The sequence below is a fragment of the Pelodiscus sinensis genome, chromosome 5 (genome assembly GCF_049634645.1).
Source record: "Pelodiscus sinensis isolate JC-2024 chromosome 5, ASM4963464v1, whole genome shotgun sequence".
In the NCBI taxonomy this organism is placed as follows: Eukaryota; Metazoa; Chordata; order Testudines; family Trionychidae; genus Pelodiscus; species Pelodiscus sinensis.
In genome coordinates this window covers 134,173,376-134,201,354 of record NC_134715.1, presented here as the reverse complement: position 1 = coordinate 134,201,354, position 27,979 = coordinate 134,173,376, and the positions used below count along the sequence as shown (strand labels likewise).

The following is a 27,979-nucleotide window of genomic DNA, read 5'->3' as shown; positions in this document are numbered from 1 at the left end:
AACGTGCTCACTGGCTGCTCCCCCGGAACAATTACTGACCCTGGGCTGGACAGTGAACCCAAGTGATTTTATTCAGTATGAACAGCAGCAGCGAAGTGGTTGCCGGTGAAAACAGGCCGAGCAAAGTCGATTACAGATTGAAACTAACAGGAAATGCAGAGCGAGTTCTGTCACTCAAAGCTCAGCACAAACTTACCCTGAAACTGTTCTTCTTTCAGCCAAGCCTCCCAGCCAGAGAACACCCTTTCCCTGGGGTCTCTGGTTCATTCTCCTGGCAGTGACATGCCAGGCAAAGACAAAAGCCTGAAAACTTCCCTGAGTGGCCTCTTTTTGGGGCGGGGATTCTGCTTCTACATTCCCCCTCCTATGGACAATTACCTGGTCAGACCCTAGCACTTGGGGTGGTCATGTGACTTCCTAAAACCAACCACTGCTCAGACTCAAAGGCCATTTGCAGGTGATCGCCCAGACATAGCGGGGAACCCCCTGGATGGTTTCATTTGCATAGTTAAACCCTAACCCTTCCCCTACTCCATATCTCTCACTTTACCCCCAAGAATGGTGCACATGCCAATCAGACACATGGCACCAGCAGCTTGTGGCGTTAAGGCTGATGGGTGACATCAGGGATTTGTCCAAAGCATCTTCGGCTTATGCATGTTTGTGCCCATAAGTCAATTTCATAAAGCAAACGGGGGGGGGGGGGGGGGTGAAACTCTCACACTGGCCCTGCATGTCACAGCCCGGCCTGCCCACGGGCCTGCTTACAGATCCACCGCGCAGGCAGAGAGCAGTTGGCATCATTCCACATAGCCTGCTTCTTTGTGCGGATCTCAACACAGTCTTCTCTGCCGCCGATCCCCTGGTGCCAGTTGTCAGGCTGATGGGAATCCCAGAACCTGCAGAGCAGAGTGTTCCTCTCTCAGGAGAACCACGGCCACATGCCGAGCTTGGACTCTGGTGTCAGCAGGGGACCAAGACACCTGGAAATGACCCAGCAAAGTGCCCCCCTTTCTACCCTCACCAGCGTTCTCTGCAGCATTTGTGGTCGGGGTAGCAAAGGGCTTGGGGGGGGGGGGGGTATTGCCCTGGGCCTGACGGAGCTGGCAACGCACCCAGGAGAGCGTGTGGCTCTGAACGCGGAGCAGCAGCAGCTCATATCTCAGGGTATGTCTAGACTACATGCCTCTGTCGCCAGTCTAGACATACCCTCAGGGCCCAGCACCAAGTGCACAGCACAGCACGTCCCAGGCTCAGCCCAAGATGGGGGCGCAGGGACTGAAAGAGGGGGGCAGCGGGTTCCCTCATTGGCTTCTCTCTGCCCCGGTCATGGGCCTCAGCTCCAGCCCCTGTGCTCAGTGCACTGGCTCCAGCTGGCTCCAGTCACGTACCGACCCCTGCAGCCTGCCCCCCACCGGCGGGGAGATGGAGCACCGTGCGGAACAGGGAGAATGCAGGACCCAAGGGACTGAACAGACGCTGCTGAAAGAGCTTGTGATAAGACATTAACAGAGGATCAGTCTCCGCGTTACTCACCCCCTGCTGGCGTCTGCTCTGTATTCTGAGCCGTCCACCCAGCGCCAGCGGCCTTCGGTGCCCAGGTCGGTGAGTCCAATCCAGTGGTTTTTTCCCTGGATCTCCTTAGAGAGAAACTCCTGCCCAACACAGATCCCAGCATGGTCAGGCCACCCAAGGCAGGTTGCAGGGGCAGGGGCAGGGGCAGGGGCAGGGGCAGCTGCCTGGGCTGAACAGGCTGGGGAGTGGAACGAGCATCTGGGTGTGTGAGCAGGGCACTGGGCAGTGGGGGACACGGTGTGTGACTCCAAGTGCTAACGGCAGGAGTCCTGGAGCATCTCTGGGTCTCTGTCTTGTGACAAAGCTCTGGGTCTGGGTCTGAGTCTGGATCTGGGTCTCCCTGCAGTAACCACATCGACCTGCCACGGAGAAATGAACCAGACCCAAATCCCCCTACCCCTACCCCCCAGACTCTGGGGTGTCCAGGCCTGGCACTGTGCCCCTGCCCATCTCTGCTTTTCAGCTGATGGGTGGATCCCTGCATCAGGTTCCAGGCATGGGCATCTGAGCGCAGAGTTTGGCACAAGGCACGTCCCAGGTTTGCTGCATCCAGCCACCTTCTCCTGGCATTAAGCCAGGCCCTTGGTAGGAGAGAGATAGTCAGGCCTGCGGGGCCACTTTGTTGGGATTTTAGGTATTTTTATCACTTAGCTAGTAATCAGGTACGTCTGCACTGTGACACTATTTCCAGATCACTCATGTTATTCCAAAATAACGTCATCCGCATCGACACAGCCGGCAGTTATTTCGAAATAGTGTCAAAGTACTGTCAAGCGGGAGGCCTGCTTCCTCCAACTCCTGCAATCCTCATCGCACGAGGAGTAAGGGAAGTCGGAGGGCGAGGGCTCGATTTCTAAATAAGTGCCATGTCGACGCCCCCAATTTCGAAATAAGCGCCGCAGTTGACGTAGCTCAATTTGCGTCGCTTATTTCGAGATGAGCCCTGCAGGGTAGGCACCCCCACAGACTCAACATGCCAGTCTGACTGTATTTGATGGTCCCAGGCCTTGTCAGCTAGGGCAGCCATCTCCTGAGAAACATAGGGTCACGTCCAGACACATTCTGAACCAGTGCCAGTGAAGTAGGGCAATTTGGGGAGTGAGAAAGAGGATCCAACCCAAGGCCTTCAGAGAAAGGGAGGAGCCTAGACGAGTTAAGGAGAACGTAGGTGGATCGCTCTGTGTCTGGCAAGGACCCACTAATCAGCAGTTGAGTTATGAAATCTTTTCTGTGTGGTTAGGATACTCACTGCTCCGCTACTGGTTATCTGCCCACTTTTGTCTGGTTCTTTGATTGCTTGTGTGTGCGTGTAATCCAATAAAGGGGGAGCGATATGATTGGCTACATCCACATGTTACTCTATGACAATTGGTCCGTTCCATTTCAGTAGAATGATTGGTTAAGGTATAGCTGAAGAGATTACTAGAGGCCTTGGTGGTAGGTAGTCATTTTTTGAGGAGTAACGTTGGTTCAAACCAAGGGGTTTGGTTCGAACCAACGTGTTCCGGCACGCACTTCCTGGTTCGAATCAGCTGTGATTTGAAGTAGCGTGCCAGCAAGATCTCGCTAATGAAGCGCGGAATATTTAAATCCCCGCTTTATTAGCTATTTCGAATGCCTGCATTTGCATCCCTAGTCCGAACTAGGGTGCAAGTGTAGACATACCCTATGAATCTCTGTCTCCCCTCCCCATTTACTATCTAGCATTGTTCCCAGAGATTTTCCTCTGTGTTTTAATTTGTCTTCCTTTGTTGCTCTGTAGCATCTAGCAATCAAACATGCGCTATCAAGTTTATCTTTTGTTTTGTAGTAAAAATCACTTTTTTAAGGTGATGATTTATTTCTGGTGTCCTGGAAGGTACAGGAGATCTGTCTGTCTGCCTCAGACTGAGAGGTCAGCTACTACAGACTGCCGCTTGTTTTCCTCATTTCTTTGTTCGAGCTCTCTTAGGGTAAAAGAGCTGGAGGTACCCCTGGGGCTGGGTTCAAGTGTTCACCCCTGGTTTTTAGGGATTAAAATCACTTGATGGTGGCAGCAACCATCCCCTCCCCAATCTGTGTATTGTGATTCTGGAAGGAAATGTTTTATAACCAGTGCCTGTAGAGGCAAGGTTTTCAGGCAAGGTTTTCTCTTGTGGGCCCTCACGTTCCGCATTTGAAGTGCCAGAGTGGGAACAGCCCTTACACTTGCTCATGTGACAAAGGCCATTTGGGGAGGTACTTTTACACAAGGAGAACAGTAGGTTTCCCTCCACATGGGCAAGAGTACAAGGGGGATCTGGAGGCTTCCTCCATATTTGTATTCAGTCTGCTCCTCAGTAATGTCTTCGTTCCCATCATCGCTCCATCACGTCCGAAGCATCTTTGCCGTGAATTGGACCCGGAAGGACGGATCACCCTCCTAACGCAGGACTAATTCCAGAGGCTTGTAAGCTGGCAGCTGATTACATCTTGACTAAGAGACTGTTCCAAGAACTCTGTGACTGGTGTGTGTGACACGATCTCCTAAACAATTCTACTCTCAGCCTTTTCTTTCCTTTACTAACGAACCTCAGATGCTAAAGGACTGGCCCAGCGTGCCCTTTGGGATAAGCTCTGAGTTGTGAATTGATCTGGGAATGTGGCTGCTCCTTTGGGATCAGCAGATCCTGTTGGGACTTTGTGAGACTGGTTTTAGAACCTCTCACCTGTGTACGTTTTGGCGCTGGATGTGGCACAGGTAAAGCTCGAGTGTCCAATGGGATTGCTTGTTTGACTTCGGGCCGGCCAGTGTGGCAAATAGCAGGGCTCTGTGTGACGGGCTTGGTGCCTTTTCACAATCTTGGGATGTAAGTGATCCTGTTTCTGAGCAATCTGCCCTGATTTGAACCTCTGGACTCTGTCACATTACAGCCTTCAACAGCCTTGAGCCATGGTCCAGGCCCTGAGAGGTTCCTGCACTCACCTGTTCCTTCTGGGACGAGACGGAGGTCAGGTGTGAGCCCTGAGACACACAGAACTGCTCAGCCTCATCCCACGACTTCTCTTCTTGGGAGAAGTAATAGAGGTTCCCGCCGTGACACCTCCAGCCTGCAGAGGCCTTTGTCCACACGTCCCCTGGGAGCAGAGACTGGGGTCAGACACCCAGGCTAGTCACAGGGATACCTTCAGGGAGCTCAGGGCTCCTCCTGCTGCATTTCCCCTGCCCCTCGGCTGCCCCAGACCCAGAGAACGTCAAAGCCTGATTCTGCAGCCACTCAGTCAATCACTTCGGGTGTGTCTAGACTGCAGGCTTCTTTCGAAAAAGGCTCTTTCGAAAGCATCTTTCGAAAGAGCCTCTTTCGAAAGATTGCGTCTAGACTGCAGGCGGATCTTTCGATAGAGGAAATCCGCTTTTTCGAAAGAGAGCACCCAGCGAGTCTGGATGCTCTCTTTCGAAGACAGCCTCTTTACATTGAAGAACGCCTTCCTTCGAAAGAAGAACTTTCGAAGGAAGGCGTTCTTCCTCGTGAAACGAGGTTTACCGCCATCGAAAGAAAAGCCGCGTTCTTTCGAAATAATTTCGAAAGAACGCGGCTTGAGTCTGGATGCAGGGGAAGTTCTTTCGAAAAAAGGGTACATTTTTTCGAAAGAACCCCTGAGTGTGGACACAGCCTTCAGTAGCAATAGACAGGAGCCCAGAGACACAGAGAGCAGCCAGCCCAGAGTCCCTCCCCCAAGACAGAAATGCAGCTGCATCTGGGCTGGAGCAGGTGATGGTGCCAGTGCAGAGCAGCACAGCTGTAATGGGAACGGGAAGACTCACTGCTCATCTGAACTGGCGGGGGAACTCAGGCGGTGAGGGGCAGAGTATGTAGCAGCACAAGGTGGAAAAGCCCCTGGTTCTGCACCAACAGTGCTCAGTGACCATTAGTGGTCAGTGGTCAAAGTCTCAGGCCTATTTCCCGTCAGGTTCCACCCACATCCTGCATGGGGCGCTGGCCCAGGGACAATTCTGAGCATCACTCCCTTCCCCGCCTCCCCAGCACTGAAAGGCCGGTTTGTCTCTGCCTGTGCCTGGACTGGCCTGGATCGAGGCCGAGGGTGCAATTGAACTCCACACGGATCCCTGCGGGGTGGTGCATGCACAGCCACAGGTGTGTCTCATTCAGGGAACTCGGTGCTGGCGACAGGCCCTGCACTGGCAGCCTGGGAGCCTGAGTCTCGTTTACCCCCCGCACCGGCAGGACCAGGGGCTCTGACTCACTGCAGGAATCCGACCCGGCTCCTCGCGCTCCAGCGACCGTGTCCAGACGGGTCTGCAGTTCTCTGTTCTCCGCACTGAAATTTCCCAGCCGGGCTCTCAGCATCCGGACTCCTACCTGCACTTCGCCCAGGAGCTGCAGCGCTGGGAGCAAGTCAGAGCGACGTCAGTGGGGATCAGAACACGGGATTAGGGGGACGTGTTCTAAGACAGCCCCTGCCGGCCCCATCGGGCCAGGCCCTGGGCAGGCAGGAGGGGACAGGCCCTGCTCCCAGCGGCTCCCAGTGGAGATAGACTGGGTGGGAGAAATTGTTTTCCTAAAGGGCAGCCGAGGTGCAGAGACGCAGACAAGGTCTGCAGCAGGTCTGGAAAGTGAATCAACTCCCTGAGCTCCAGGCCCGTCTCCCCAGCCACGTCTTCCTGACTCTGCCGCCCTGTGACCTGTGAGCGCGTCCCCTGCACCTGAGTGACTCTGGGCCACAGACCGTGTGTGTGCACAGCCCCTGCCAGATGGACAGACAGATGGACAGGCAGTTGTGGCACTGCCCACACGAGAGCGCTCTGCCTCCATCACTGTGACGGGCTGGTACCCAAACTATTGTGGCTCCTGTTCAGGGTAAAATCCTAAGTAGTTAAATGTTTGGCTTGTAATGTTTGATATTTTAGGGTAGCCCTGTTAAATCAAAATGGAGGAACTGTCGTCCATTTTGTAAAACACAATGAAAGGCGAGCCACACGCCCTGGGTCTGTCACATCATGATTTTCCCGCCTTTGGCAGAAAACAGGTAAATAAGTTCCAGTTTAAACTGGATTTACCTCAGAGGTACATCGCACGGGGTCTCCCTAGCAGGGGCCAGCGCTGAGGGGTCTCCCTAGCAGGGGCTGGCTCTGCGGGGTCTCCCTAGCAGGGGCCGGCACTGCGGGGTCTCCCTAGCAGGGGCCGGCTCTGCGGGGTCTCCCTAGCAGAGGCAGGTGATGTGGTGTTTCCCTCTCAGGGGACTCCCACCTCAGAGGGCATCCCTTTGATATTTATGGTCCTGCCAATTTTCTTCCACAAATTGATCTGAGGAAGCGGGTCTGGCCCACGAAAGCTCATCACCTAATAAACCATCTTGTTAGTCTTTAAAGTACTGCATGGTCCTGTCTGTTGTACCATTTATTGTTTGTTGTTAACCATTGAATGCCCCCTGAATCCCCTATTTTGTAAGTTTACCCTTAATAAATCGGTCATTTGTTAGGTTCACCTAAACTGAGTCCTTTGATTAATTAAGATGCTCCACCAGATAATAGACACTGGCAATCACAGAATTTGAACACAGGGTTCAGTATTGTTAGGGGACTCCTCTGCTGCCTTATCATTTCTCCCACCCAACACTGGATAGGAAGGGCTCAGAGATGAGGGGAGGTGAACTGAGGCTCAGGAGAGCAGCTCCACCAATGTCCAGCTTCCACCACGGTCTGAATTCAGCCCAGTCCGGCTCATGAGCTGCATCTCTCTGCCTTGTGCGTGCAACCCTGACACTGCAGGGCCAGGGGGACTCTGGCATGAGGGGCATACTAGTGAAAGGACAGAAGATGCAGACCACTAGGCCTCCTGGTCAGGAGCAGGGAGGGATGCAGCAGCCAGCAACTGCCAGGAGGAGTTAGGGGGGAGCCTGGTGCAGCCATCCACTCCTGGGAACAGAGCCCCTATTAGCAGAGGAGTGAGCAGAGCAGCAGCCGATTGGACAGGGAGAAGGCCAAGGGACTGGGGACATGCGGATGCACCCACCAGCCTCCAGCCAGGCGCGTGCTCGGCTTCCAGGCCTGGGGAGGGAGCGACCTGCTGCCGGGCCCCAGGCTGAGACTTACTGTCCGATTCCCTGGCGGGCGCGGCCGAGGTGTTAGTCGGCTGCAGGGAGACTCTCAGGTTCCGTGCGGCTTCTTCCACTGCCTGCAGCCGGCTCCGTCCCTGGGAATCTAGAGATCAGGTGTTGGCGGGTCAGCGACCGGACTGACCTGGCTGGAGACGTGCCAGGCCCAGAACAGGGCCTGCCTCCCACGCCCGCCTGAGCGCAACAGCTGTGGCTGTCTCTTTGCAAGCCTCCCCCGCGGGCACATGGGAGCCCAGGCCGGTCAGGTCGCTGCTGCTGCACGGAGCACCCTTGGGGCAGGGGGGCAGCTCTGTGGGGCAGGGAGCTGCTCCCGACACGCAGGGACCCTCTCTGAGTGCTGTCTGCAGCCTCGTCCCCCATCCATCCTGTACATCTGTCTCCCCTTTCTGGGGCTGCCAGGGTCCTCGCAGGCTTTCACACGACACTGGGAGTCACCCCACAACCTGCGGAGTCAGGAAGTCTCCTCCCGCGTTCTCAGGTGGAGAACTGGGGCCGGAGAAGGTCATAAGAACATAAGAACGTCAGTGCGGCCAGACAGGGTGAGAGCAAAGGTCCCTCCAGCCCAGGGTCCTGTCTGCCCAGAGGGAGGGAACAGACGAGGGAACCATCCCATGAGCCCTGCCCATCGCCCAGTCCCAGCCTCTGGCAGACAGAGTCTGGGGAAAATGGCTAATGGCCACTGATGGACCCGTCCTCCTTGAACTGCCTCAGGTCTCCCTGGAGCCCTGCTGCAGCTGGGCTGTCACACCACGGCGTGGCAGGGCCCCGGGTGACAGTGGAGAGAGGGTCTGTTTTGTGTGGTCTCTGCTGCCTGCAGGTTTCACTGGGCGCCCTCGTGTCAGTGGATGAAGGCTGGGCCACGCGTGGGGGCAGGAAGGGCCATGGGCCCTCAACATTCCACAGGGAAGGAGCAAGGGGCCCGTAGAACTGCACAACTAGCAGGGCCTGGCACCGGCCGTAGGGCTGAGCCTGCCCTGCGCTCACCAGCAGTGGCAGGATGGGGAGCCACCTGAATCCAGCCACTTCGCCTAGGGGCAGGGTGGGGGAGGGAGGAGCTGCCCCCACTCTCCCCAGTGGCGGTAAGCGGGGTGTTGCACTGAGAGTTGGGGGAGTGGTGGGGTGGGGGCAGGGTAGGAGGGGAGAGGTGGCCCCTCCCCAGGCTAGGGGTGGCACGTGAAGAAACCATGGGCAGGGCCAGCGGCCCCTGTGTCCATCCCCCACAGCTGCATCGAGGAAATCACATTTCCTTGTTCGGTTTTCCCACCGTTCACAGACCTTCTCACACTCTCCCCCAGTCTCTCTGTTCCAGCTGAACCCCCTCCCACCATCTATCCCCGCCTTTTAAAAGTCTGCTCCTATGGAAGCTGTTCCACCCGCCTAATCACTTGTATGGCTCTTCTATGAGCCAGTTCCCAAATCCAACACACATCTTGGGAGATAGGGTGACCAATTTTGAAGGCAGTACTCAGGGCGTGGGCAAACCAAGTATTTATACAGTGGCAATGGGATGTTTCCAGTCTTCCTAGCAATTCCTTTCCCAAGGATCCCCACGATTCGGTTTGCTTTGTGGACTGACACTGCACATGGACCAGATTGTGAAGGGAACTAGCCTCCACGACGCCGAACTCTCTCTCTCTCTCTCTCTCTCTCTCTCTCTCTCTCTCTCTCTCTCGTGCTAATTGCTCCTTTAGAGCCCATCATTGTACAGCTCTGGCTGGGATCATGCTCTGCCATGTGCACGACTTTCCATTCATCATCGCTGAATTCCTGCTGCCCTTTGGTTGCACAGTCACCCAGGTTTGTGAGATCCCCTGGAACCCTCTGCAGTCGTCTTGGGACCTAACCCTTGCGAGCCACGGTGTAACATCTGCAAACTCTGTCACCTCCCTGGTCAGCACTTTTCCAGACAACGTCATTGTAAGTTGAACAGTGCCGGTCCCAGGCCCAACCCCTAGAGCCCCTATTCTGAGACTCGCCAGCCTCCCCATTTGCTCCTGCCTTCGGTTTCCTGACAAAGTTTCCATGATTGTCTAATGATCCTTCAATTAATTGAATTAACCCTTCGATTGCCTTACTCACCCTGTCCCCCTCTGTTCATAAACAAACTCTCGGCCCCACTGGCAGAGCTGGGAGCACCGCAAGGTCTGTAGCACGTAAAAGCTGCCTCTGGGCCTAGGGCATGTCCAGATGATTAATTATTAATAATATTTATATTAATATAGATCTCAAGTACGAAATTCAGGGATTTGAACTTTTGGAGGGGAAGGAATTTGACGGGATTACAAATCTTGTGGATAAGGGGGAAGTGGTGGATGTAGTATAGCTAGACTTTAGTAAGGCATTTCATATGGTCTCACGTGACTTTCTTATCAATAAATTAGGGAAATAACACTTAGATGGGGTGGGAGCATAACTGGCTGGGTGCATAACTGGTGCATAAGCCGTTCTCAGGGTAGTTATCAATGAATCACAGTCATGTTGGAAGGGCATAACAAGTGAGGTTCCGTAGGGGTCTGTTTTGGGACAAGTTTCTTTCAATATCTTAATCAATGATTTAGATAATGGCATGGAGAGGACCTCTATAAAATTTGCAGATCCCGAGCTGGGAGGTCTGAGGTAAATGGGATGAAGTTGACTTAGGACAAATGCAAAGTGCTGCATTGAGGAAGGAACAATCCACTCAGGGTATGTCTACACTGTGGCATGCAGTTTGAAATAAAGGCATGTAGATTAGGCTACCCGACACAGTAAAATGAAGCGGCTATTTAAATAATCGCCGCTCCATTTAAATTTACATGGCTGCCACGCTGAGCCGACAAACAGCTGATCAGTTGTTTTTCGGCTCAGCGCGCTAGTCTGGACACTCCCCTGCCGACATCAAAGCCCTTTGTCGGCCACCCAGGTATGCCAGGGAGCTGATGCTGGGGCAGAACGAAGGACACCGGGCCCACCCCTGAGAGGTGGCTGTCTGACCCCTCCTGAGACCCTTCCAGCGCAGAGACCACGGCCTCCCTAGGCGACTGCGCCAGGGCTTGGCCATCGGTAGCGTTAGAACATTTGTGCTGCTGTCAAACCCCAGGGCAAGATCTCACAGCGCCATTCCAACGCCCTGAGCAGGAGAGTTCCTGGAGGGACAGCCAGAAATGCGGGCGCCATGCTGCTGAGAACGGGGTGGCCCCTCCACACGGGAGCCAGCTGGCCTGTATGGAAGGGGGCAAACACGGGGCGGTCACTGAACTTACATAGAAGCGTCACAGCGAGGAGGGAGGTCGCCAGGGCCAGGATCAGGAGTAGCAACGCTGGGGTGATGCCTCTCGTCCTCTGCCACCAAGGAGCCGATTGCGTGGGAGCATTGCCTTGAAGGAGACCAAAGAAATCCGTGGTCAGTTACAGCTCGAGCACCACCGACCGAGGCAACTGCCCCCTCCAATCCAACAGCAACGGCTCAGTCGGGCCACATACGGTGAGAACCAGCCTGAGCTTGAATCTCCAAACTGAGCTCCCCCAATCAGGAGTCACTGCCATGCCAAGCCAGATTCTGTGCTAGAGATCCAAGAGCCGGATTTCTCCCTGCATAAGCATTTCTTGGGAGGGAAGTTTAGGACTTCTGAAATCCCTGCTCAGAGGAGTATTTTTAAACGAGAAAAGGAACCAGAACAACTTTATGAAAAGTCACAAGAATGAGGAAGTGAAATTGGGGAAATATTAGGATCTGCAAGTGAAAACAAATAAGGAGCTATGTGTTTACATAATGCTTAGTTAACCTGTGGAACTCCTTGCCAGAGGATGCTGTGATACTATAAGAGGGTTCCAAAAAGAGCTAGGTAAGTTCACAGAAGACATGTCCATCAATGGTTGTTTCTAGCCCAGTGGTGGGAAACCAGAGGCCCAGCTGGGTTCTGTGTGTGTCCACAAGGCATTTTGTTTTCTGTTGCCCACAATTCTGCTCATTTCCATCTGCATAGATTTTCTCTCCCAGTATTACATAAAGCCAGGCCGGGGAAGGGAGGTGCGCTGCCCCTGCCTTCCATGCAATGAGAGCCGTGTGGTCCGCTGTGTTCCAAGCACGGCAGAGGGAACAGCCTGCCATTTGGAGGTACACGGGCGCAGTGAGCAAACCGACGCTGTCCCGGGAGGCTGTTCTGGATACAAGAATCTTGCAGTCCACAGAGATGAAGAAGGACCAGTCATGCGGCCACTCGCTACCCTAGTGAGCCATTGCCACTGCTGCCCTGGCCAGATGCTGGCGACGGGCGACAGGGGATGGGTCACTTGGAAGGCAGGGCTCACAGCACAAGGGCCTTTCTAGAGCATCCCTGTCCAAGACCCACCCCCAGGATGCTGATTTCACAGCAGGGGAGCCAGGCCGCCAATCCCAGACAGGGCGAAGCCTGACGATGGAAGGACCAGGACTCGCCCTGCGCTCAATCTAGGAGTTCTGCGCAGGCAGAAGTAAGCGTGTTCGGAGCATCTGGATTTGGTCTTCCAGGGGCGAACAGCAGCTGCGTGGAGAGGCCAGGCTGTCGGATTCCTTCCCTGCCCGCTCTGGGCCTCAGCCATTGGCCAGCGCCGCTCTCCAGCAGGGCGTTTCTTGGCCCCCCCCCAGACAACTCTCAGATGCCCAGAGAAACCTTCCCCAGGCTGTCGGTCCGAGACCTGAGACCTGACTGGGCCCCGCCCCCATGAAACCGGCCTCGGGGGAAGCTCAGGGAGTTCACCTTTAACACTGAAGGACTCTGCTCCTGCGAGGGCTCCCCAGTGCCAGAGGGACCTGCGAGGGGTCTGACGTGAGGGGGAACCCCGCGGGGCTGGGCACCGGGGCGGCGGCAGACGGACACTCCCGAACAGGAAGGGAAGCTCTGGCCAGCGTTGGACGCCGACCACCTGCACAACCGGAGAAGGGCCCGGTGAAGCTGCATTTTCTCTTTCCTGGCCAAGCTGCAAAGCCCTGGGCAGTGGCAGGACACGGCGGGGCAGACGCGGTGGGGGAGCGTGGCTCTGATGAGGAGTGGGGACAGCGGGGAGGGGAATTCGGGGGAAGAAGTGAGGGCTGCCTGGATCACGTCTATGAAACCGACGCTCTCTGGGAGCCATTCCCACACGGCAGAGCCACAGTCGGGAGTCCGGCCCACATGCCCGAGTGTGACGCGCCCCAGGGAGAGGCTCCCGACTGGCCCGGGGTGAATGTGCCGGGGTGTGCGGCGCGTGGGAGATTTGCTTGGTTTGTGTATTCTGTGCATGGCGCCTGAACAGCTGTTTTAGGCGCACAGTTGTTTTAGGCGCTTCCCCTGGGAAAACGTTCCCCAGACCCAGAGTACCCGGACCCCGCGGGAAAGGCGGGAATATGTAAATTAACCAGATTTTCTCCGGAGCCCCTGGGTATGGCCAGGTGCCTTGCACCCTGAGCCCTGGGAAGGGAAAGGGGGGGACCTAAGAGGACTGGTGAGGCCTTGAGCCCTCAATAGGGCAAGGCAGGGACCCCAAATGGCTCAGGTACGAAGGTGGCTTCTCTCACGCTAACCAAGGGGGGAAGCTGCAACTCTCTGATGTGTTGAGTTTCCAGTTCTCAGCCTTTACGGAAACATTCTGCGGGGGGGCTTCTCCGTGGCCCAGAGCAGGCGACTGTTCTGCCTGGAGTGTCCCTTTGTCACAGCAGACGGCCCAGCTGAGCTCCGTGCTTGGCTGCAGGTGCCTCCTGCCCCTCAGATCCTCACCCGCCCTCCTCACCACCTCCTCAGCCCCTCCTTCCTGCCCTTCTTGCACCTTCCCAGGCCAGTTCCATGTGCTCAGAGCAGAACAGCTGGCCCATGGCATCTGGGCACCACGGACACCACAGGGCAGAGACAAACCCACGGGGGAGGCCTCACCCAGCTGACACCTCCCTGGCCACAGCACCGAGAAGGGCCCTTTGTGCTGGGAGCTTTAGGGAAACAGCCTTGTGCCTGTCTCCAAGCTTCCAGATCCACTTGCTCCCTGTCCTTGGAGGAACAGGCTCCCTTTCCCCCTCTCCGCGCCAGGGGAGCCCCTTCCCTGCTAACACAGCCAGCGCCGCCCTGCCCCAGCCGCTCAGGAGGAGAGGCCAGTGCTCCGGCAGGGACGGGGCAGAGGAAGGAATGGGGGTGTCGCGCTGAAACCGGGAGCCGAGAGGGAGCTGGTCCCCCGAGATGGGGCTGTGAGAAGCTGGCCCAGTTATCTCCTAGAGGGGCTGGCCATGCCAGTGGGCTGCGCATGGGGAGTCTGGGTGGGGTTTATGGCCAGTCCATGCTAGTGCGCAGCCCTGCAGTAGGCCGGGATGCTGGACACGGGCTCCCACCTCTGCTGCCCGTGTTGCTCTCCCATTGGGGACTGGTGGGGGAGGCTGCACGGGGAACGAATGACACGCGCCCTCGCCCGCTGCCCCTGCTGCAAGACTGAGCTGTGGGAACATGGTCGGCGGAACAAGCGATCGCTGCCCAGAAACCCCTAGAATCACAGAACCCTGGGGCTGGCAGAGCCCTCAGGAGTCAGGGAGTCCTGTCCCCTGCCCAGAGCAGGACCAGCCCAACTCAATCAGCCCAGCCAGGGCTTTGTCCAGCCGGGACTTAAATACCTCTAGGGATGGAGATTCCACCCCCTCCCTCGGGAACCCAGCCCAGCACTTCCCCACCCTCTTAGGGAAATCGTTTTTCCTAATGTCCAACCTAGACCTCCCCCACTGCAACTTGAGCCCATTGCTCCTTGTTCTGCATCTGCCCCTACTGAGAACAGCCTCTCTCCATCCTCTTTGGAACCTCCCTTCAGGTAGTTGCAGGCTGCTCTCAAATCCCCCCTCACTCTTCTCTTCTGCAGACTCAACAAACCCAAATCCCTCAGCCTCTCCTCGTAGGTCATGTGCTCCAGCCCCCTAATCATTTTGGTTGCCCTCCACTGGCCCCGCTCCAATGCGTCCACATCCTTTCTGTAGTGGGGGGCCCAGAACTGGACACAATACGCCAGATGGGGCCTCACCAAAGCCGAAGGCCATGAGAGACGGCAAGGCCAAGGAGAACCCAGTGGGGACCCAGGGTTGGGTGCAGCCCATGTGCTTACCTTTTGGCTTGGGAGCAGATTCCGACACCTGCATCTTCCCATAGATGTTCTCCCTTGCCAGTCTCTGCCTGCGCACAGAGCCGGGACCCTGCTCAATGGCACCTGGGTCCTTTCCGCAGCCTGCCAGGTGAGGGCCTCCCTCTAACCATGCCCTGGCCTGAAATAGAAATGGGAAGTGATGCCTGCCGGCTGCTTGGGGTAATGGTGCCATGGCAGAGAGAGCTTCTGAACTCCTTGCACAGCTGGCAGGGCGTGTGGCCTGGTGGTGAGAGCAGCCCTGGCGCCAGCTGGGCCATGTGCAGTCAGGCCTAGTGGTGGAAGCGAGAGTTCTGCCGACTGGCAAGAGCCGGGATGGGGGACACCGGAGTCCGCAGCTGGATGAGGGGTCCGTGCCAGAGAGACAAGCCCAGCCCAGCAGTGGGGGCCGGGCCAGGCCATGCAGTGAGGCAGGGGCAGGCTGGGCAGCACAGGCAGGAGTCTGAAGCCAAAGGGGATGGGGCAAAGCTGGGGCAGGGGCTGGAAGCCGACTGGGGAAGGGATGGGACAAAAGCTAACCCAGCCGCTGTGTGCATGGCACACACTGGGCAGCCACTGAGCTCCTGGGGTGCCGGCTTGAAAGTAGGAATAAGGGAACTTCTGGAAAAGGGCTTATTTTCTGGAAAATCACATCTAGACTGGCGCTTTTCTCCGGCATAACCATGTAAATGCAAATGCCACGAGGGATATTTAAATCCCCCGCAGAATTTGCAATTCCGAAGTGTCTCATTAGCATCCCTTTTCCGGAAAGGGGTGCCAATGTAGACACAGCCCTTTTGCTTGTTTTAAACCTGCTGTCTATTCATTTCATTTGGTGACCCCTAGTTCTGATGTTTGTGGGAAATGTAAATAACTTTTCCTTATCCACACCAGTCATAATGTTACAGACCTCTATCAGGTCCCCACTTAGTCTCTTTTCTAATCTGAAAAGCCCCCATCTTTTCAATCTCTCTTCATATGGGACCCGTTCCAAACCCCTCACACTTTTGTTGCCCGTTTCTGAACTTTTTCCAATGCTAAAGAATCTTGTTTGAGATGAAGCAACCACATCTCTATGCAGTATTCAAGATGTGGGTGTAATGTGGATTCATACAGGTGCAATAAGATATTCTTGGTCTTATTCTCTCTCCTTTTTTTATGATTCCTAACATTCTGTTTCCTGTTTTCACTGCTGCTGCACACGGAGTGGATGTTTTCAGAGAACTACCCACAATGACTCCAAGATCTGGCTCTTGAGTAGTTATAGCTAATTTAGTCCCCTTCATATTATATGTATAGTTGGGATTATTTTTTTCCAGTGTGAATTAATTTGCATTTATCAACATGAATATTCATTTTCCATTTTGTCGCCCAATCTCCTAGTTTGGTGAGATCCTTCTAAAGCTCTTCACAGTCTGCTTTGGTCTTAAGTATCTTGAGCAGTTTGGTATCGTCTGCAAATTTTAGTATCTCACCATTTACCCCTTTCTCCAGATCATTTGTAAATAGGTTGAAGAGGATTGGTCCCAGTACCGACCCCCTGAGGGACACCACTAGTTACCTCTCTCCACGCTGAGAAATGACCATTTATTCCTACCCTTTCTTTCCTGGCTTTTAACCAGGTATCAGTCCACGAGTGGATCTTCCTTCTTATTCTATGACAACTTACTTTACTTAAGAGTTTTTGATGAGGGACCTTGTCAAAGTCTCTCTGGAAATCTTTCACTATATTTACTGGATCCTCCTTATCTACATGTTTGTTGACCCCCTCCAGGAACTCTAATAGATTAGTAAGACATGATTTCCCTTTACAGAAACCATGTTGACTTTTTCCCAACAAATTTTGTTAAGCCACGTGTCTGACATTTTATTCTTTAATATAGTTTCAACTAATTTGCCTGGTACGGACATAATACTTACCGGTCTGTAATAGCCAGGATCGCCTCTAGAGCCCTTTTTAAAGATTGGCGTCATGTTAGCTAACTTCCAGTCATTAGGTACGGAAGCTGATTTAAAGGGTAGCTTACAAACCAGTCAGTAGTTCCAAAGTTACTCATTTGAGTTGTCTGAGAACTCTTGGGTGAATGGTGACGACCTATGGAGCTGGTGTGAGAGTGTCAGCCCTTTCCCCTTCCCTCTGTGCTCCTCTGCACAAAGCTGATTGGCTAGGAGGGTGTGCCAGTCAAGTACAGAAGGTCTCAGATCCCAGGCATGCATCGAGTGAATGATCAGGTTGGCCAGAAGCGCTGATAACCCACATGGCCTCCTGAGCTCAGCCTCGGACCCAGGCATGCAGAGCGCATGTGTGACAGACCGGGCCAGGTCTGGGCACCGCTGAGGGTGTCAGCTCAGGGCAAATTGCTCAAAACCAGGGCCCCTTACAGCCCTTGACTGGAGACCTTTCCCAAATAGGTCACAAACCAGTCACGCCGAGCGCTTCAGCTGCCTATCTGGCCAACAGGAAGCCTCACAAGCAAAACCCGTAAAAACCCCGGCTCTCCCTGTGCCACAATCAGCCCCAGGCCTACACAAAGATGAGAAGTTATAAAACCCGATCTCACCAACCCCAAACAGTCCCAGTCCTCCCGGTCCCAAAGAACCCGCCACGGTCCCCGGTCAATTTACACTGTATGTCTTACCCACAAGAGCATGCTGGGCCAGTCCTTTAGAATCTACAATCTAAAGGTTTATTAACAAAAGAAAGAAAAGGTGGAGAGTAAGGTTGTTAAGAAGAATACATTACATGCATCGAATCTCCCAGTTCTGGATGCAGGCTTTCAGCAGAGATGTTCCAAACTGCTGGCTCAGAAATCTCTGGTGTCCATTCTGTGTCAGGATGGGCCAGCAATCCTTCTCGGCTCTCTGTCCCTCGCAAGGCTGCGTCTGGGATCAGTAGCAAGATTAAAGACAAGATGGAGACCGCCTCATGGCACCTTTTTATTCATTCTTGGTGCCTCCCAAGCTGGAGCTGGTCACATGATGGCATGTTTCACATGCCAGCAGCCATGAGGCACTGGCCGGTCTGCAGGGTTCCAGGCGCATTCCTCAGGTGTGTGCTGGCCTCTCCGAGAGCCATTGTTCCTGGAGCCGTGCTAATTAGCACAGTCATTCACCGAACATTCCTTCCTCACAACAGGCAGGTCAGGCGCATTGCTCTGTCTCAGACAGAGAACATTGCCAGCACCAGCACAGAGCCCATATTCCCCGCTCCACATACAAACATCACACAAGCCCATGAGCAACACACACAGAAACAGTAGAGCATAAGCTTTCGTTTGACACTTCACATGGCCCACTGTGTACCAAATTTGGGGCAACCCCCCCCTTCGTGGGCGCGTCTGCTCACTTTAAAATCCAATAACATGACAGCTTCCACTGAGGCCTCCCGAGCTCAGCTGAGGACCCAAGCATGTAGACCGCTTCCACCGAGGCAAAGCAGGGAAAGGCTGTTTGTGGCCATGTGTCCTGCCCTGGGTGTGCTCCTGGAGTTGTTGGCTTACAAAATAGTTGTGTTCTTCTCTTAAGTGTGATGCTTGTTCTGGAGACTAATTCTCATCCCACTGATGGCCTCATGTAGGAAGCGTTGGGCTGTTCCACGGGGCGTGGCTGGCACCCAGGCATTGGGACCCTTCCCCAACTAGGCAGATCCTCCCCCCATCCGGAAAATCTTAAAACCAACAAATAGTCTAGCAACACCTTAGGGTATGTCTAGACTACATGCCTCTGCCGACACAGCCATGTAAAACAAGCTACCCGACATAGTCAATGAAGCGGGGATTTAAATACCGCCTACTTCATTAAAATAAAAATGGCTGCCGTTGCTGTGCTGGCTCAGCTGATCGTTGGCACACCGCACAAGTCAAAATGTAGATCGGTTGAGAAGGGAACACCTTTGTCTACCGCTCCCTTATGCCTCATGAAACGAGGTTTACAGGAGCGGTCGACAAAGGTGTTTCCTGCTGACCGATCCACATCTTGACTCACACGCTGTGCCAACGATCATCTGAGCCGGAACAGCGCGGCAGCCATTGTTATTTTAATGAAGCGGGGGATATTTAAATCCTGGCTTCATTGACTATGTTGGGTAGCTTGTTTTACATGCCTCTGTCAGCACAGCCATGTAGTCTAGACGTACTCTTAGAGACTAACCACAAATGTAAATGGGATTATGAGCTTTCATGGTGTCAACTCACAGAGGCAGGGCCCAACAGGGTTGTGGATTCACTTCAAGACAGACTCGATAGCGATAGTTGTGTTTATTAATCTCACTACGTCACTACTATTACAGGATTAATACTGGCAGATGGTTACACAGCTACCACAAAGTAATACGCCAATAAGCACAGGTAAAACAATGCATGAAAGAGTAACAGGCACTTGAAAATGCTTAAGCCCCTCAGTTTGCAGGGAATCTCATTCCAGTCACCTCGCACCAGGCTGCTGTGGATGTGGTTCCAGCTGTGGGGATCCAGGACACCCTTCGAGGACTAGGTCCCTGGTGAGACTCACAGAGGTGTGAAACCCCCAGTGATTTTATACTTTGGCTGTTTAGTGAGTGTGTGGGAGTTGGCCCATTGCCACACTCAGCGTTCCCATGGGGCTGAGAACCGAGGTCATGTTATTTATCCCATACTCAGCTCTCAGCTAGCAAGCATAGGAAGTTGTGGCTGATGAAGGCCATCTGATAAAGAACACCTGGTATTTTTGCCAGTAGGGCTCATGATTGGCCAAGAGAAATACAAATTTAACCCCTGCAGGCCTACATATGGCTTTTTATGTGACAGTGGGCACAACCCACTTCTCCAGATGAATGGCGTCATAAAGGGTCCCGTTTCTAAATAAATAGCGGAGGGGAGGGGAGGAAAAAGAAGGGGAAAAAAAGAAAAAAAAAGTGAAATGAATAATCAGTTAGACTGTCCATGCTCCATGCAGCTGATAGAGAAGGTCCTAAGTGTTCTTAAGTACCCATTGTTTTGGGGTTTTTTATGTCATTAGGATGTGGAATGTAGCGAGCCATCCAACCTCTGTTGCAGGAATCAAACTTGTAAATCAAGTTGAGCTCTGAGGCCTCTCTGTAGAATTGGCTTATGAAATGAGCCTGAAATAATACGGTGACTTTGAGATCCATTAATGAGTGTTCGGGCAAGTTAAAATGTTCCCCAACAGATTTCAGTGTATTGCCTTTTCAGGTGTCTGATTTGTATCCATTAATTCTTTCTTGTAGAGATTGTCCAGTTTAACCAATGTACATGGCAGAGGGGCATGCAAACAACACAGGTATTCAGGGGGAAGATTAGAAAGACATGATTCTGGGAGGCATAAAGAGGAGTGTGGTGAGCAAGACACGAGAAGTCATTCTTATGCTCTGCTCTGCACTGATTAGGCCTCAGTCGAAGTATTATGTCCAGTTCTGGGCACTGCATTTCAAGAAAGAGGTGGAGAAACTGGAGAAGGTTCAGAGAAGAGCAAGAAAAATGATGAAAGCTCTAGAGAACACGAGCTATGAGGGAAGACTGAAGAAATTCCCTTGTTGAGTTTGGAAAGAGAAGACTGAGGGGGAACATGAGAGCAGTTTTCAGGTATCTAAAAGGGCAGAGCTGGCCTTACCATGTGGTGAACTGAGGGGGCTAGTGCGAGGGGTGCCACTAGGACCCAGAGGCATTTTAAGTTATTAGTTCTCCTTTATTGGGGCAGGTGGTAGAGCAGTGCCACGAGAGGAGTAGAACAGGAAGGAGGCAGAAGTGAGACCTTTCAAAGTTTTGGCCCAAACCAGGGGGCGTCATTTTGAGCTCCCTGCCTCAGGTGCCAAAATGTTGTGGGCCGGCCCTGTATAAGGGTCTCATGGCGGGGGTGAGGGGGAATCGTTCTCCTTGGCCTCTGACCCTAACCCTAACCCTAACCCATTCCTCCATTTGTCATGCTCGCTGGGTGTGCTGGGTGCCACGGATTCCTGGTTTAGGGTGACTTCTAGTCCATGCCATTGTGATAATAAATGAAAGACAGCTCTACGTTAAATAAACAACGCAACGGTGAGTAATCGATGGGCAATTTAATATTTATCTTCGTTTAGTACATTCCATAGCCCATTGCATCAGGGTGAGGTTTGGGCCGGGCACGGTGTCATTCCGGGTGGTGGGGCTGCCCAGCAGGAGACCAGGAGCCTGGTGCCAATCCCAGGCCAGGCTTTTAGGTAGCCGGGCACCCCCCCAAACTGGCTGTGAGTTCTGGAATAGATTTCACCAACCATTGATCAAGAGCAGACTCCTCCAGCACCCGAACAGCCTCAGCGCGGAGTCGCAGACAGCCCCTCCTTCTCCCGTCTGTCTCGCCACCACTATTCTATATTTGTAGCAAATGTTGTACAAAGTGGGCCGGGTGAGGTGTGCAGAGTATCATTTTTGTGGGGGATGTAACGGCTGTTGGCTCTGAACTTGTATTTCAGCCGTTCACTCCTGGTAGATGCCAGCGGGAGGCTTGGCCAGCCCATGGCGTACGGACCACTCCAGCAGCTGAGCAGCGCTTGGACGACCATGGGCCTTGGGAGGGGCCAGTCCATGTCGGAGGAGCCTTCCTGGGGCACTCAGAGCAGGGGGGAGCAATGGCTCCTGCCTGCAAAGACCCAAGTCCAGCCTGGACAGGCGACTGGCCCTGTGACTCCAAATGCTGCCTTGTGGTCGTGCTTCTCCACAGCCGGAACAACGGGATTCCCTTTGTGGAAGAAGCTACCCAGGCCGGGAACCCTCCGTTCTGTCCTCACTCCTGCCTCTCGCCTCTGAGGAGGCGATCCACAATCCACTGATGTGGTTCAAGACCAACGCGACCCGTTTCTTTCTTGGCTAAGGCAGCCGATCCCCTACGAGATCCAGCCAGGGCTGGGACACCATCAGTGGTAAGGCCGCTCTGTTTTTCAAAGGACAGCTGGAGCCAGTGCAGTGCCCATGTAGCCTCCCAAGAACGTCTTCACCTCTGACGGTGTCGTGCTTTGAGAGTAAGAAAGCAAGTCCCCTTGAGTGTCAAGCCCTGGGTGGTCCCAGGCAGGAAAACAGCCAGCTGGGCTGTACTTGTTCTGTCTGGTATCTCACCAGCAGCCAGAGCACAGAACTCAAAATCAGCCGCAGAATCTTTCAGAGACATTTCAACATCCTCAGCCATATCCTGCATTCGATCTGATACCGCCCCGCGAGATAAGCTCCCACTCTCAGATAATTTACAAGTCTCTGGTGCCAGGAAAGCTGCAGTTGCAGAGATGCACTCCTTACCAACTCTCCGTCTGAAAAAGCGACGAGGAGTCCTGTGGCACCTTATAGACTAACTGAAGTGTAGGAGCATAAGCTTTCGTGGGCAAAGACGAAGTGGGTCTTTGCCCACGAAAGCTTATGCTCCTACACTTCAGTTAGTCTATAAGGTGCCACAGGACTCCTTGTCGCTTTTGCAGATTCAGACTAACACGGCTATCCCTCTGATACTTGTCTCCATCTGAAGGAGACCAAGTTCTTTCTGCTGTAAGTCCATTCAACCCATAACTTGTTTGCATAACTCCGGCTATCTCCTTTCCTGTTTTGGTGACAGTTGTTTGCTGCTCATGCAAAGTCTTCAGTCTTGCCCACATGCAGCTGTCCATGGTGTTCGTCGTCTCTGATGTGCTTTGTGCTGTCCTGTCTTTCTCATGTTTGATTTTGTTTGGAGGCAGAAACTGCTTCTCCACAAATCAGGCCGACGGGCTTGCGTTTCACCGCCACACACACAGTCCTTTGTCCGTTTTCCATGGAAAAGACGACACTCCATGCCGCCTTCTCTTCTTTTGCTGGCAGAAGCCATTTTTAATTTGAAAAGGGCTGGAATCTTCATCTTCCAGCAGCCGCCTGCCCCAGCAACCCGTCGGCCATGAGCAAAGCCAACATGTGCCAAGATGCTATCACAGAAAGTAACCTCCCCCACCCACCCCACCTGTTGCAGCTGCCCCAGCCAGACCAGAGCTCAGGGGCTGGCCAAGCTGTGGCTGCCGCTTCCTCCCTTTTCCTGGCACCCCACAGTGGGAAGGGACTCATGGGCTCCCCTTCCTTCCCACTCGCCTCCTTACCTTACCTGACTTCAGGGGGAGGAGTTGACGGCGTCTGGCGGGGGCGGGATGCTACAAGAAGCAGCTGTCCAGCGAGGTTTCCTGCTGCATCCACCTGCGATGCTATTGGATTTTCCTAGGCCCATGCAGGTTCTTGTTGCACCCGCAGGTGTGTGTTTGCCCCCAGTTCTGTGCAACCTGCCCCAGGGGGGTGTCTGATACAAACTTGTGCTTTGCTGATCCTGTTTGTGCTACTCACGTGCCGGCCTGAGTTGCATGGGGGACGTTCTGAATGGTGGCTCTGGACTTGTGTTGTCAATGTTTTCGGTCTGGGGGGCAGCAGCAGGCACTGCACCCCTACTGGGAGGGGTGGCGACTCCGTGAAGAGCTGTGCAGCATGGACGCTGGCCCAAAAGTGAACATATGAGGAATTTTGCTGGAAACCTGCAGCCCAGCAGGCCCCATGGCCCCTTGCCTAAAAAGGACATAGGAGGTGACTCACTCATGTGATCGTCTCCACTCTGGAAGATCCCTTTGCACCGAAGAACCATGGATTTCCCTCCCCCTGGGCAAGATGATGAAAGGGGCCCTAGGGGCTCCTCCGCTTGTCCACACTCCTGCTGTTGAATTCAGAAGCATCTTTGCTGAGGACAGAGAGCGGGGACGGAGCGGGGACCCGCCCTGACATGGGATGTGCTCCAGAGACTTGGAGCCAGCGGTTTGGTCGGTCTCTGCTGAGAGCCTGCAGCCAGAATGTGGTGACTGGGGTGCGGAATGTGCCTGCGTTACCAACCCTGCTCTCGGCCTTTTCTTCCTTTTACTAATAAACCTTTCGCTGCTGGATGCTAAAGGCCTGGCCCAGCGAGCTCTCTGGGGTGAGATCCGAGGTACAAACTGACCCGGGACAGGTGGAAGGGGCTGGAGGGAGGCGGAGTTGGCTCCCAGCGGGTGCTAAGCAATCGCTCCTTTTTGGCGCCTGAGTCCCCCTGGCCCTGTGAGGCAGTGACACAGATAACGGGAGGGCAGGAACCGTGATGCACCCCCCAGACGGGGAAACCACACTTGTCATCCAGCGAGGGGGCTGAGTCACACAGAGGACGGTGCCATATTTGGGCTTCCTGCCAGAGCAAACTCTCTGTGTCCTGGTGCATTTCTCACTGCCCCGGCTGGTCCTTTCGCCTCTCCTGCAGCGGCCGCTCTCCCCGTCCCGCCTTGCTCACGGCTGGTTTCCCAGTGGTTCTGCCAGGCCTGTGCTCTCGCGCTGAGGTAAGTGGGGCTCAGGGGGATCCTGCCTCGTCCCCTCCTTCTCCTCCGGGTCAGGGGCAGGCTTCGAGCAGGCACCGAGGGGATCCCTTGAGATCACTGGGCCAGGTTCTGCCAAGACGATGCACCGTTCGATTGACCTTTGAGAGGGCAAAGGGAAGAGACGTTTTCAGCCCCCTCGATCCTGTGCTCAGCGAATCCCCCCCCCCCCCCCCCGTAGCCTCCTCCACCCTGGGGACAGCAGCAAGTGGAAGAGGCAAAGGGCCGGGGAAGAGCCCCTGGGATGTCACAGCTGCCGCCTGCGGCCCCAGCAGAGAGGAGCTGAGGGAAAGGCAGCGTCTGTCCGTGAGGCATCCACCCAAAGGCCCCTCCCTGAGGGAAGGGAGGACCAGCCCAGCACAGCCTGAGGGGGAAACATCCCCCTCCGCCCCTCACATGAGCCCTGGGCTTGGGGAATCCCCAGCGCAGGAGGCTGGTCCGTGCAGCCGCGTGGGTGCCTGTTGCAGCGGCGCTGGGCCATGCTGGGCCTGCTGCTTGTACCTGCCTGTGTCCCTGCTCTGCTCCTGCCCTGGCTCCCCTCCCCACTGTGCTTGCTCCTGAGCTCCCTGCCAGGTCCTTACCTGAGAACTCACCCCCAGTCGCCTGCTGCTCGTCCTGGCTCCGCCCTGGCCCCGACTTCTGCCCTGACTCTGCCTGGATGCTTGGCTCTGCGGTCGGGTGCCGGACCTCGGCTCTGACCCTCAGCACCAATCTCTGGTTCTGACTCTGGCTGGATCCCTGGTTCTGGTAACTGGCAGTCGGGCTTTGGCTTTGATCCCCAAGCTGCATGCCTGCTCTGCCCACTAGAGCCTACTCTCACTGATAGGTCAGACTGCCTACGTCCCACGCCATAACCACCAGCCGCTCTGCCCTGCTGCCTCGGATTGATATCAAGCCACAGGCCTGTACATAGCTAGGACGTCCTGTTTACCCTGTTCACTTTCAACACGAGCTTTCTGGCCATCTCTGGAACGTTCCCCGATTGCAAGATCAGCGTTAATGTCCACAAGTGCCTTTGCCAGCTCTTTTCAAACTCTTGGGTGTAAGTGACACAGACCTGCTGGTTCCCAAATGTCTCTGTAGCAGCTGTTGTTTAGTATCCCCCAAGATGCTATTGGAATGGAGAAAGCGTTATCACATGGTACAAGTACAGTAACAGCCACGGTTTCTTTTCCTAGATCAGAAAAGAAATATTTACTGAGCACTTCTGCCTCTTCTGCATTTGTATTGCTAATTCTACCATTTCCTTCCGATAATGGACCCTGACCATGCGTAGGAATCTTTTTGATCCTAACACACTTCAAAACCTCCTTGTTATTGACCTTATCTTTTCTAGCCACACATTGCTCCTTGTGTCCCCCTGGTTTCCTTTTTGATTCCCTACTGTTCCCAGCTTCGGAGTTATATTCCGTAATAGCAGTTCTCCCCTTTTTTCTATTTTGGTACAGATAATTTGTAGAGCTGCCTTTACTTCCCCTATAAGCCAGGTCATTTGAAAACCAGTACGTCTCTTCCTCAGCTGTGGGACTGGATTTGGGGGCATCTAGTAAATCTTCTGGGACAATTCCCAATTACTCTGGGTTTTCTGTTTCAATTCTTCCTCACAGAACTGTGTTTTGGCTCATAACTTTTGGGAATTGGTTGGGACTTTATTCTATTTGCTCATGATAAAAGTGATCAAGTCAGGAACACCTGTATGTAAGTTATGATTAATTTTCAGTTCTGTGGTCAGTTCTTCTTTATCTGTCGAGACAGGGTCTCCTCTGGAATTCCCCGGCTTGGGTGCAAGACTTTGCGAAGGAGGAAATTGCCGTCTATCATATTTAGTTCTGGCACCATGTTCAGCGTTCCAACCTGCTCTGCTCGGAGTAAAGTTCCTCCCCCCCCCCGCACCTCAACCAACCAGCCTTCTGTCCACTACACAGCATGGCCAGAGGTGTAAGGAGCCAGGGGTCGGGTTCCTTCCTGCGATTTGGTGTCTGCAGCAGCCCCCGTCTGGTGCTTTTCCTGTTGGGGCATTGACCCCTAAGCATTCACGGCCAAGGTCTTCCAAGTTCTCAGGGCCTTGACCGTAGGCCATGCCATTTTGAACAGAGAGCACCATTCCCCTGCCCTTTGGTCCACTGGTTCCTTCCTAACTAGGATATAGCGTGGATTTTATTCCAGCCACGTGCCTCATCTCACCAAGAGGAATTCTAGTCCTCCCACTATTCATTACCCAGGCTCCCAATATTTCTATACAGACAACTAATGTTTCCTTTAATCTTTACCACCCATGTGCAGAATAATGTTCTTATCATAGAATACTAGGACTGGAAGGGACCTCGAGAGGTCATCAAGTCCAGTCCCCTGCCCTCATGGCAGGACCAAATACTATCTAGACCATCCCTGATAGACATTTATCTAACCTACTCTTAAACATCTCCAGAGATGGGGATTCCACAACCTCCCTGGGCAATTTATTCCAGTATTTGACCACCCTGATAGTTAGGAACTTTTCCCTAATGTCCAACCTAAACCTCCCTTGCTGCAGTTTAAGCCCATTGCTTCTTGTTCTATCCTCAGAGGCTAAGATGAACAAGTTTTCTCCCTCTTCCTTATGACACCCTTTTAGATACCTGAAAACTGCTCTCATGTCCCCCCTCAGTCTTCCCTTTTCCAAACTAAACAAACCTAATTCCTTCAGCTTTCCCCCATAGTTCATGTTCTCTAGACCTTTCATCATTCTCGTTGCTCTTCTCTGGACCCTCTCCAATTTCTCCACTTCCTTCTTGAAATGCGGTGCCCAGAACTGGACACAATACTCCAACTGAGGCCTAACCATTGCAGAGTAGAGCAGAAGAATGACTTCTCGTGTCTTGCTCACAACACTCCTGTTAATGCAGCCCAGAATCATATTTGCTTTCTTTGCAACAGCATCACACTGCTGACTCATATTCAACTTGTGGTCCACTATGTGCACCGAGGTACGTGTGAATGTGAACCACCAGTAGAAACACAAAACCTGAGAACTCACCCCCAGTCGCCTGCTGCTCGTCCTGGCTCCGCCCTGGCCCCGACTTCTGCCCTGACTCTGCCTGGATGCTTGGCTCTGTGGTCGGGCTCTGCTAATCAAGCGCTGCCCTTACAGGGAACACTGCAGACAACATCAATATTTTTGTGTGTGTCCTTTTCTTCCTTGGGTATTTTTTCCTCGACCGCTTGACGGTGTGATGAGCGTTCATCTCTTCCCTCCTTTTTACCCTCCCACTTTGTGAGTCGTTCAGCCCCCTCCTGGCCACTGGAGCCAGCCGGTCCCCAAGAACAATAGTCCCCCTTCTGCTGAGGTGGGGGCTCTTCAAACGATACAACCCCCTTCCCCATGGCGGGTGGAACAACGTGCTGCCCTGCCCCATGACGTAACCAGAGGTTCCTTCCAGAATCTTCTGCCTTGTCCCTTCATAGCGGGGCTCCCAAGCTATCCACCCTTAGGGTGATGTCTCGGCCTTGGCTCGGGGACGGTCCTCTCGTCTGCCTGCCCCTTGCAGAAGGTTCCTTCTATTCTTCTGAGCAGTGGCTCTCTGAGGCTGTGCCTGCAGAGCTCGACTTCACCTGACAAGTGGCAATAAAAAGTCACGTCTCCCAGCTCACCTCAGCCCCTCCCTACCCGGGAGCAATTACCCATCGGAGACTTCACACAGCAGCGCAATCAAAGCGGCAAGGGTCAGCGCCTCCTGGCTTTTGTCCACATGCCGACAAACAGGCCTGGCTCAGCCGCTTTCTCGGGGGCCTGTAAACAGCAAGGGAACAACCAACGCGCGGATGGACCAGACACACCGCTTAGCACGTCCCGCTACCCCAAACACACGTCCACCCCTCCACCCC

General features: G+C 53.9%; 2 protein-coding genes across 2 annotated transcripts in view; one reads left to right on the top strand and one right to left on the bottom strand.

Annotated features, from left to right (window-relative positions):
* Positions 1-27,979, top strand: part of LOC142829723 (C-type lectin domain family 4 member K-like) — a 114,735-nt gene that overhangs the window by 69,106 nt on the left and 17,650 nt on the right. The gene's annotated exons all lie outside the window — the stretch shown is intronic.
* On the bottom strand, positions 28-17,931 carry LOC142829721 (C-type lectin domain family 10 member A-like). Its single transcript, XM_075931099.1, has 8 exons — positions 17,498-17,931; positions 14,740-14,896; positions 10,914-11,027; positions 7,649-7,756; positions 5,801-5,941; positions 4,520-4,671; positions 1,537-1,655; positions 28-899 (listed from the first exon to the last, which is right to left on the bottom strand). Exons 1-8 carry the CDS (start codon positions 17,501-17,503, stop codon positions 737-739), a joined length of 960 nt encoding a protein of 319 aa, XP_075787214.1. The 5' UTR covers positions 17,504-17,931; the 3' UTR covers positions 28-736.